Source organism: Pagrus pagrus, assembly GCF_965226575.1.
Source record: "Pagrus pagrus genome assembly, chromosome: 11".
NCBI lineage: Eukaryota > Metazoa > Chordata > Actinopteri > Spariformes > Sparidae > Pagrus > Pagrus pagrus.
Window position 1 is genome coordinate 29,080,474 of NC_140195.1, and position 11,329 is coordinate 29,091,802.

General features: G+C 38.7%; 1 protein-coding gene across 1 annotated transcript; it reads left to right on the forward strand.

Annotated features, from left to right (window-relative positions):
- The first annotated feature begins 434 nt into the window (after positions 1-434).
- LOC311265632 (rho-related GTP-binding protein RhoA-C) lies at positions 435-11,030 on the forward strand. The gene is made up of 5 exons (XM_084367504.1): positions 435-500; positions 2,035-2,190; positions 7,487-7,607; positions 7,710-7,840; positions 8,590-11,030. The coding sequence occupies exons 2-5, from the start codon at positions 2,035-2,037 to the stop codon at positions 8,761-8,763; spliced, it is 582 nt and encodes a 193-aa protein (XP_084223630.1). The 5' UTR covers positions 435-500; the 3' UTR covers positions 8,764-11,030.
- The last annotated feature ends 299 nt before the right edge of the window (positions 11,031-11,329 follow it).

The window sequence follows — 11,329 nt, forward strand, 5'->3', positions numbered from 1 at the left end:
TAAGTAAATCCCTTCAAAGCTCAGATCTCTTCACAACCACTGGATACACATTCATGCTTTCTTTATTTTTGCATAATGGATATAAAATTAAGGTAGCGTGTCTTCGACTATAATGATTCCTAAATGTGTTGTCAATTGCTGTGTATAAGCAAACCTTGTTGAGATATTCGTCACATTAATTTGAATTTGAGGAAAACTGTGTTCAGAGTGGATCCAGAGGACGAAGGGAAGAAGATGACAACTTGGCCAACCTTGTTTGAAGCAGGATTCCTATAAAGTGAAGGAGAAACATTACTGAGAGGCTTCACCCGGGGCAAAATACTGCTCACACCACTAAAACTGGGCGATTTTATAGATGCATTATATTGGTTGGCTAAGTTACTGTTCACTCATGATTTCGCCGTGTCCCATTGGTTAAAAGTGTGTTGTATGGGCGGGAGCAATATTCGTGGCACTGTCGGGGGCGGGACTCTTCGGTCCGACAGGAAAACTAAAGGAAGGCAAGTACATATAATAAAAAGGTTGAAGTTATTACTCTCAATAAGTCGCTGCTTCGTCGCTTTGTATGTCAGGGTGGCTGCTAGAATCAAGCAAGAATTTGCGGTCTCAGACTTGTATGTGTCAAAGCTGTACAAGAGGCCAACTGCGCCGAAAACTAAGCAAAGTTAGCAAGCTAATAGTTAGCTTCCCGGGATGGAATGGAAACTCCTGCTAACTAGAAGTTAGTTGATACTCGACTAATTCAGTGACAAACTTAAGCCAAATAAGAGTATTTATATATAATGAAGGTAGCATTATAACGGCAGGTGATCTGTAACGTGAATTCACCGTAGCTTATTTTGACAGATACATGTAGCCATTTCCAGTAGAAGTAAATAGCAGTGAGGAAGTGAAGTTATAATGCGACGTAAACTTGCCAAAGTCTCCAGATACGCCGGGTTTAAGGAGCTTAAACACTCTGTTAGTGTCTTTATAACTATAACCTTTGCCAACAGTGGTTTACTTCGACCCAGTTGAATCTCTTAAGCGAATAGTTTGTTAAGGAGAGGCTGTATATGATATCTGAATACGAAGAGACCCATCTACTAAATATCCATAGCACAACTTCAATTCTTCCTTAAATAGTAACCCTCAAGAGATAACTGCTGAGACTACATTTTTTTGCTTTTGATGAAAAATGGCGACAACACAACCAAATTTCGTCATGCAATTCGATCAGTAGCTTTCTTTTATTAAATCATCATATGTCAACTTCAAATCGAAGTTATTGTGTTATTATTTAGAACCAAGATGTGTCGATTTAGATCATGTTTGATAAAAGGAATATGATTCTGTTGACTGTGTTCAGATTTACTGTAATGTGTTTAGTAAGTGAATGATCCCCTATTTATACTTTCAGGCCTAAATAGTAGTTAGATCATAGATCATAGTCATAGAAATAAATGGCTGCAGCTGTTTTGACTCGCATCATTCAACCCCGATGGATGCTAATATCAGAACACTGCTTTGAATCTAGTCAGCTTCAGCTTTAAGGAATGAGGTATCTAAGGTGCTGTGTGAAAAAGTGAGTCCCCTCATTCATTGGCACAGTGGTGGCCTCAACATTGAGCAGAGCTGGAATTTGTAGTTTACACTGACTCGTTGCTGAACTTTTCTAAATATGTATCGAATGAAACTTAAGCTCTACTTGATAAGATTTTAGGAACATGTGATTAATGAGCATGTGTTCATTGTTCAAAGGAGACATTTTAAATGAATTATGAATAGACTTGCTTAAAAAGAGAAAATGTACTATTTTCAACTTGAATGGTGAGAACGTGTCCCAGTCATTGCAAAATATTTCACACTGGATGCACCTCAGTACTTGCTGTTGAGCCGTTTGTGTTTTTCATGACAAAATTGTTTATACCACTGTCCATGAAATGTTTCTTCATTGGAGCTTTCCACAAACAAAATAGCTTAACTCTGTCATAATTAAGTAATCACTGTGTCATTAAACATCCCTGATCTTGTATTCTGTTATTATTCTTTCAGATGGCTGCGATCAGAAAGAAACTAGTGATAGTTGGTGATGGAGCCTGTGGCAAGACTTGTCTCCTCATAGTGTTCAGCAAAGATCAGTTCCCGGAGGTTTATGTGCCCACAGTGTTTGAAAACTACGTGGCAGATATTGAGGTTGATGGTAAACAGGTAAGCTGTTTATTGCAAATGTCAAGTGTTTCATTTTTACAGTAGTCCATGATCACAACAGGAGTGTGTAGCTTGAGGCTCCATATGTTACCATATGTTCTGAGTGATCTGATCACAAGTGGACAGTTTTAAGCCCGTCAATTCACACCTTAAATGCATCTCGACGTGTCTTGGGTGACCTCTTGTGATCAGATCTCACTTCCCCACTCTATATGCAAATTTACACCTACACCACTGCAACAAATGGATACGGTTTTTAAATAAAGAAAGAAATATCTTCATGTATAACGTTTGCTGAATTAACAAGAAGCCCCAGATAATTTGTTGTAGATGGCGTTTCACAAATATTATAAAGTTTCTCCCTACACAACAAGTCTCAAACTTAAGCATTTTTTTAAGGGAGTCTTGGGACTTCCTCCTCGGGCATCAAAGAAGTGGCCTTGATTAGTTACTGTTCACTGTATTTGTAAATTTGCCATGTTTACTACCAATATGTTGTATTTCTTAATATATCTAGTGTAGATGGTGAAATCTGTTGCTGCAGGGAGGTAAGAATCTGCCCATTAGACACAGAGCAGACAGGGCGCACTATAGGCATGAAGAAAGGCAGGCCGGTTTAGTGATGCAGTGACAAATGTACACTTTTTAAAAGTAAGGAAACATCTTGATTTGTTGTGGAGTGCGGGGATATTGGGGTTACTAGTTCAATAGTTAGTTCAAACGGACAGTATTCACAAAAGTCTGGTGGTAACATGTAATTTACATTACAGTGAACCAAATCAGACGGTGTGTAATCCATTGTATGTGTTGTTGTGGCTTCTTCTTGTTTTGTGGAGGACGTCAGTTGAGTAGGCGGTGTCTGAACACACTACTTAAAGAATGTTGTCACATGCGTGATTGGATCTCAAGTGTGTCCTCAATGCGTCATGGGGGTGATCATACCTGTACTAGAGCTGTCCACTTGTGACTGGAACGCATGTAGATACCAGGTCTGAACAACCTCTTTGAGACTGATATCAGTGTTTCCCCCTTTTATTGCTTTTATAAATGGAATCATGGTCAATATAATTTGGCTTTATTGACAAAAATTTACAAAAAAACCTTTTAATGTCAAAGTGAAAACAGATTTCTACAAAGTAATGTCAGTTAATTACAAATATATAATGTAAAATAAGTGATTGCATAAGTTTTCACCCCTTTTAAAGTAACTGACCTAATTCAATTGAGGTCCAGCCAATTGGTGCTAGTAGTCTCATAACTAGTGAAATGGAGATCACCTGAGTGCAGTGAATGTAGGCTAGTTCGAGATCAGCCAGTCCTGCACAAAATCGATCAGCGGCGATCACCGCACAATGCATGGCAGTTAGATTTGCGTCCAACTTGATCCCGACTTGCAATTGCTCTCCACCGACTGCAAACACCTGGCTGTCGCCTGATCTAATAGCTGACTGGTTTAGATGTTGACTAAACTATATGACTTTTTATAGAACCTTTTTTATTTTTGCAGAATTGGAGAGATTTTGATCTTATTTGTCTGATTCTGAAGGTTAAGGCTATTCTGTCAACAGAATACATGCTGTGTGGCCGGTGTGGAGACTAAATAGCCCACATTCATATTATAAACGGCAAACAATAAATAATTGTTGTCTATATTAACCCTTGACTAAATCAAATCGGCCTGTTGAATATTTAACAACACAAAAACTTGTGGGAAGTGAGGATTCGGATGTGAAGCACTGACAATATGAAAAGTATTTTTGTATTTTTTCCCTTTGTGTTTGACTTGTAATGTACTCTATTTATTGATGTAGTCTGAGAGGGACAGATCTGCTCAGATATGATATGAAGCTGATTCATGTGAGAATTTATGTAAAATGGAGGTTGATCCATGAACAAAAATTACAGATTGCCTGTGTAGCGTTTTGATAGACTGTGGTATCATAATTAACAACAACTGAAGACTGTGTACAAACTGGTAAATGTGTCTGATCACATTTAAACCTATCGGAAACAGATCTCACAGGATGTGACTGTTTCTATGACTTCTTGTAAAGACTGAAGGCTGCTGGAAAACTGTCTGACTTACCTCCTGCTCCTGCTGCCTGGTCCGCCCACTATCCAGCCAAGGTGCAGTTCATCTCGAACAAGCTTAGCGTCTCAGGTGATTGTAGTTTAAGACACCTGTGTATGGAAGCTCCAGTCACTGGTTAACCAGCATTCCTTTCTACAATTACATCATGAGACAAAAGAACACTCCAATCAACTCCGTGAAACGTTTATTGAAAAGTCAGGGGATGGATACAAAAACATTTCCAAGTCACTGAACGTCCCCCGGAGTTCAGTTAAATCAATCGCTGAGTTTGGAGAGACTCTGCATATAACGACTGTTGGATGGGTTTTTCACCAGTCAAGCTCATTAAATCTTGACTAGAGTTCACCCAAAGGCATCTGGGAGACTCCCAAGGTCAACTGGAAGAAAGTTATTTGGTCTGATGAGACCAAAATGGAGCTTTTTGGCCATCAGACTAGACGCTATGTTTGGCGGGAACCAAGCATTGCACATCACAACAAACACACCATCCCCACCGTGAAGCATGGTGGTGGCAGCATCATGTTGCTGGGATGCTTCTTGGCAGCAGGCCCTGGAAGGCTTGTAAAGTTAGAGGGTAAAATGAATGCAGTTAAATACGGGGAAATCCTGGAGGACAACCTGATTCAGTCTGCAAGAGAACCACTACTTGGGAGAAGATTTATTTTCCAGCATGACAGTGACCTAAAGTATACAGCGAATGCTCTACAGAAATGGTTGAAAGACAACAAGGTTAATGTTCTGGAGTGGCCGAGTCAAAGCCCAGACCTCAATCCAATAGAGAATTAATTGGTGGCTGGACTTTAAAAGGGCTGTTCATGCCCAATCCCTGTGCAACCTGACAGAGCTTGAGCAGTTTTGCAAAGAAGAGTGGAGTAAAATTTCAGTGTCCAGATGTGCAAGCCTGATTGAGACCTATCCACACAAACTCGCGGCCGAAGGTGCATCTAAAGACTTACTTGAAGGGGGTGAATATTTATGCAATCACTTATTTTACATTATATATTTGTAAATAATTGATAGAAATCTGTTTTCACTTTGACATTAAAATCCAAATTCTATTGACCATGATTCCATTTATAAAAGCAATAAAATTAGGAAAAAGGTGCTTTTTATTGACACTTTATATCTGCAATAAGCTAATATTGGCAGATGTATCAGCCTGGCCCTATTTTAGAGCCTATACCTCACCCCTACTCCACCTGTGATCTGTATCTGGATACGTTACCTGGATAATGACAGCTGATTACAGGCCTTGGCACATTACATGGTTTGCTGGCAACCAGCTCATGACAAGACTTTGGGAAGCCACAGAGCCTGGTTATTGTTTACAAAGAAAAAGAGTGTCACAGGGATGAGTCCTAAAACCCAGAAATAAGTTGGCATTTTTGCCCTGCCAGATCTCTCGTCTTGGATTTTTTGAATGGGATTTTGGTTAGATGCCCGCATTAAGGTCTGGTTAACACAAGCTTAAAGGAATAGTTCACTCTAAAACAAAATTCAGTCATTATCGACTCACCCACATGCTGATGAGAAGTCCGGTGTAGTTTCTTATTCCTCAAAGTGCAGCTGGAGACCAGCGGGGGTACCCTCCGGCAACAATAATCCATATAACGAGCGTAAGTGGCGTCCGAGACGAAAAGGTCCATAAAACTACACAAAAACTTCCTTCATACTGCTCGTCCGCTGCAATCCAAGTGTCCTGAAGTGGCGATTTTTGAGGGCGTTTGAGGGCTTTAACGTGCTCAAAAACTCATGAAACTTTGCACAAAATTCAATCAGGGTGAAAATGTAGGTATTTTATAAGGCAGCAAATACCGATTTAATGCCATGAAAACAGGATGTTGCTGTTACTTGTACAAGGTCGAATCTGCACCAAATTTCACGTTTGGTCTATACTCACAAAATCCTTAACACAGTAATGACGTTGTATGGTAATTCTAAGTGCTATATCTTAGGCAACTGGACTTTCCAGTTTCAGTTTTGTCACAACTGAAGAAGCCTCTTGGATGAGAGGTGAAACTTCTTCAAGAAACTGTCAGGCTGCCTGCAATATAGTGCTTAGAATTACCATTACCTGGATGACTGCGATCCTTCATCAAGACGTTGTATGGTGAATATTGTGACATTGGATCCCGTTAATGTGGCAACGCTTTAATGACCATGAAACAGGAAATTGTTGTAACTTGACTGTATATTGTCAAATCTTTTCCAAATTTGACATGTTTGATCAGAGTCCTGGCCATAATGCATGCAAATTAGGAGGTATACTCATTACACCACCTACTGGCAACAGGAAGAGAGCCCTTGGTGACAATCATCATTTGATTTGCATGACATTTACTTAGTGTAGTCTACCCTTCATAAAATTGAACCTAACATGTAATTAGTCTGTTCTAGTGCCATAATGTGGACACAGAAGTAGCATTGAACTTATTTGCACAGTGTCCAATACACATGATGATTCAGAGGCGTGTTGAACTGTCTGTGTTCTGCCACGGGTCCACGGCTGCAGCAACCACGCACCCATCCGTACATCACTGCTTGCAGTATTGGTTGGTTTTAAACAATTTTTTTCATCACTGAAAAAAAAATTAACTCTCTAACGAGATTGCAAGAAAGATAAGTGTGGATACTTCTTGTTTCTTGCTGTTCTGATTTATTGTCCTTTTTTTTTATTTTCAATGTCTTTAATCCACTTACTCCAATTAGTCCACTCTTAATATATTTATATTTATATCAATAAATCCTCCTTATTTTATTTTTCTTTCTCTATGCTGAACACAGAGTCTCATCTATTCATTTCTCTGTCTTTACAGGCCGACTTTAGTTGCCAAGCTAATAGTTTACCCTTGCAATCTTGCCTTCCAGTCTTCATGCTAATTTAGACAAGTCAAATCCTGACTTCAGCTCTGGAATTAATACACAGACAGAGACAGAGATCCATCTGGACATGTCAATCTCAAAAAGAAAGAAGTATTTTTCAAAATGTTAAACTAGTCCTTTTAATATAAGACCACATTCCATATGAACATTGAGTTTTGAGACTGGTTAATAATGGCCAATAACACTGTGCAGCCTCTTACAGCATGTCTCTGGGTCTACCAAATTTCACCTTAATCTAGATGTACTGATGCTCTAATGTCAGTATTTATGTAGTGACTTCCTTGGTAGTAATCTAGTCATGTTGTCCGTTCTTGTCTGAAGGTGGAGCTGGCTCTTTGGGACACAGCGGGACAGGAGGACTATGATCGATTGAGACCTCTCTCCTATCCAGACACAGACGTGATCCTAATGTGTTTCTCCATTGACAGCCCTGACAGTTTGGGTGAGATTTCTTCTATGTTGTTGTTTTTTTTTTGCTTTTTTTAACCAATATTCTGTTTGTATCTGTTCCGTGTTCAACGTGTTCCCCTTGTGCCTGTTGCAGAGAATATTCCTGAGAAGTGGACTCCCGAGGTCAAGCACTTCTGTCCCAGCGTGCCCATTATTCTTGTGGGAAACAAGAAAGACCTGCGGAATGATGAGCACACACGTCGAGAGTTAGCCAAGATGAAACAGGTCAGAGGGCCAAAATTAACGGAGCTCATTCAGATGCTTCAAATGTTTCAAGCCTGCAAAGTGTATAAATGGTCACTACATTATTGTTGGTAAGCTTTCATGCATATAGATTTAGTTTTATTACCTGCCTGTGGTTCTTTTGCAGTAACATTCATCAGCATTTTGTAGGGCTGTAGCTAATTGTTTTATTACCTCTACCAAGGAGGTAATGTTGTCACCCGTGTCGGTTTGTTGGGTAGTTTGTTTGTGGTGTGTCCGCAGAAATACACAAAAACTACTGAACAGATTTTAAAGAAACGTGGATGGAGGATGGGTCTCCCAGAATGGACCCCATTAACTTTTGGTACAGATCAAGATAAAGGAACAGATCCAGGAATTATTTCTCATGGTCTTAAACATTGCGAGATAAGGCATTTTTCAACATTTTAGTTAATTTCTCAGGGAACAATGCATGGATCTTAAAGAAAAAATCAATTGGTTTTAGGTGGCTGGTATCTATGAGTGAGTACAATTTGATGCAGATACTAAAAACAATCCAGATCTAGCAGATATGTTTTCATAGAGGGTAGTCTTTTCTCAGCCGCTATACTTCTCTACATCTCTATTTCCTGGCTCAGACGCAAGGTTTAAAATAGTTAGGCATGCAGTGGAAAGAGGTCATACATGGACCACTGCTGTACCTGAACATCACCTTTGGCGTGTGATTGATAGTCATTAGTCTAATTATTGGCTTTGTTTTATCCTAACAGGAACCAGTGAAGTCAGAAGAGGCAAGGGATATGGCTAACCGGATCAATGCCTTTGGTTACTTGGAGTGCTCGGCCAAGACGAAGGATGGTGTGAGGGAGGTGTTTGAAATGGCCACCAGGGCGGCTCTACAGGCCAAGAGACGAGGAAAGAAGAGCGGTTGCCTTCTGCTTTAGAGTGTCAGCTCACGCAGTATTGGGAGGGAGGGGAAAGAAAACCAAGCCAAGAAAAAACATCCCTCCTCTGTCTGCTTTGGCACCAAGGTGGGCACATTTGAATGGGGAGTTATAGGGATGGGGGAGAAAATTAAACCAGGCCAAAGGGGAAAAAAGGTCACACAAAGGAAAAAGGGAGTATACGCTGAAGTCCAAGGTTATAGCCTTTAGCTTTCAAATACAAGAAAAAATACTGTAATCATATGTTTAGGATTCATTTGACCTCAAAATAGAAGATGTGAAGAGAAAGGAACAACACAAGTACTTGGAGGTAGGGCTCCAGTTCTCTGAGTGGAGTAAAATGGTCTCAGCTGTCCTTAACTGAAGCTTTGTGGTTTGAGGTTGAGACAAGCTCCAGGGGAGATCAGGGGGCTCCTGCTTAACTAACTGTTGGAAGACTTCCAAGGCTTGCAGTGCGACTGTGCTTGTCTTCCAGTTTTGTCCTATAAGTCTTTAAGTTTTTCTTTCTCCTTTATTTCCCAGTGGAAGCATACAGTAGACCAACCTTACGATATGGAGATAGGTTTCTGTTTCATGAACTAATATTTGGTAAATCTTTCATTCATTTAAATGGATAGGAGTTTGATTATTGGCATTAGAGCATAAATACATGATGGTAATGAGACCAACTTATTTGAGTGTTTTCTGAAAAACTGTCAGAAAACTGGGAGTGATTGAACTGATTTGGACTGTCAGACACAGTGTATACAGTTGGTATTAAGAGCATGACGAGTTGAGATATGGGGCCTTAACTCACCTCAAATATGGGGAGGACCAGACCTTTGTGTGAAACGGGGTTATATTAGAGACAAGACTTCAATTTCTAATTTCCTCTGGTTAAAGTTGTTTATTTTAGTAAGAAGCCTCCATGTTTTCTGATCTGCTCCTGTTCTAATTTGCTATTGTGCAAAATCAACACTTTCTCCATGTTTACCTGTCGTCTTGATATATTCAGTATAATGTGCATTTCTACAGCACTGTCTCCATCACTACTTAAACAGTCATGTTGTGTCAGTTTCTCCTTTTTAACATAAATACTATTGTAAGTTACAAACTATTTCACCTCAGTTTTGTTGTTTTTTAAATTGCTGTTGAGAAACCAGAATGGAACGCAGTCTCTCTGTACAGATTTTACTTAAGTGACCTCCCAGCAGCTCATAGGACAAATTTCCTCTTTTTCAAATTTGAAACATTTGCAGGCAGCATTGAGTTTCATTGGGGAGCAAATGGAAATAATTAGAGAATGAAAACAAGGTAACACTTGAAGGTCTTTGTAATAAGTGTTAGTTAATAAGGCCAGATGGGTTCAAATAATATGCTTATTAACAATAAGACAGTATAAGGGTTAATATAAACATGTTTATTGTCGGATATTAAGACATTTCTAAGCACTTACAAGAAGATACTTATTATGTCATTGTTAAACCTTTACTTAGCTGTTTGGTTGCTTTTTTAAGATTAATACATACTTAACTATGCATTTATTAACCGTTAACTCTGCACTTATTAACAGTTAACTTTCAAAAGCAAATTTAAGGTTAACAGATCCTTTATTATGTATTAACACTTTTTTTGCATCTGTCTTATTAGCTAACAATAAACATGTTTATTATGCTGTTATTAAGACTTGTATAGCCTGACTAATGTTAATTAGTATTTTATAAGGACTTAAGAGGGCCATATTACCTGATAACACTTAATACAAGTGAAGTGAAAGTCAGAGGAACAATGTAGTGACTCTGTTGATGGAATAAGAGCAGTGGAAATGTACATTAAATTTTAGTATGTAAGATATAGCAGTATAATTTCTCCCGTCTTTGTTTTAAACCTGGCTATTATTTGTTGTTTGGCTGTTAGACACTCTTCAATTACTTAAACACCAGCTTTTATTTTAAAATTGACCTTGTACCTGTACGTCAGGGTGTTATTGGAAGTGTGTTTTGTTTCTACTCATGATGCCACAACTGTTCTTTTTCTGCTTTGTATTCTGTTGTATGTTATTTTAATATTATGTGATATTCTACTGGCTTACTTTGTATTATTTGCACAGTTTAAAACAAAAGGTCAGTGTAGTGCACACTTTGACAAAAAAAAATGTAAGCTTATGAAATGCAAGTATTGGTTATTTGTAAGAGGAATATTCTTTTGTACACAAACGTATCCTCATTTTTCTCCAGTCTTTTTTAATGTATTCTACAGGAAATAAATTGTAACTGATAATGACCAAACTCTGTCATAACACCATTTCAGTTACTTGTATAAAAGATGCCTTTGTCCGCCACTTACAGGTGGATCAGTCATCACAAAATTCCTGTTTTTCATGTAGTTCTCTTCTACATTGTAGTAGAGCTCCCAAAGTTTCCAAAGATAGTCAATTAGTCACACTGGATTTAAAATGCTAAATATTTTCAGTTGATTGTACTGTGCAGCCTTTGGCTTATGGCTGTCATGTAGCTGTAATGAAGAACTTTAATAAATTGAGACAGAATGTATGAAGCCCAGTAAAACACAGTTTCTGTCGTAAATG

Excerpts from the sequence above, each read along its gene's own strand:
- LOC311265632 (XM_084367504.1), top strand. The coding sequence starts at position 2,035 with ATGGCTGCGATCAGAAAGAAACTAGTGATAGTTGGTGATGGAGCCTGT. Across the intron at positions 2,191-7,486 it reads TTGAGGTTGATGGTAAACAG|GTGGAGCTGGCTCTTTGGGA; the intron begins GTAAGCTGTTTA and ends TCTTGTCTGAAG. Across the intron at positions 7,841-8,589 it reads AGTTAGCCAAGATGAAACAG|GAACCAGTGAAGTCAGAAGA; the intron begins GTCAGAGGGCCA and ends TTATCCTAACAG.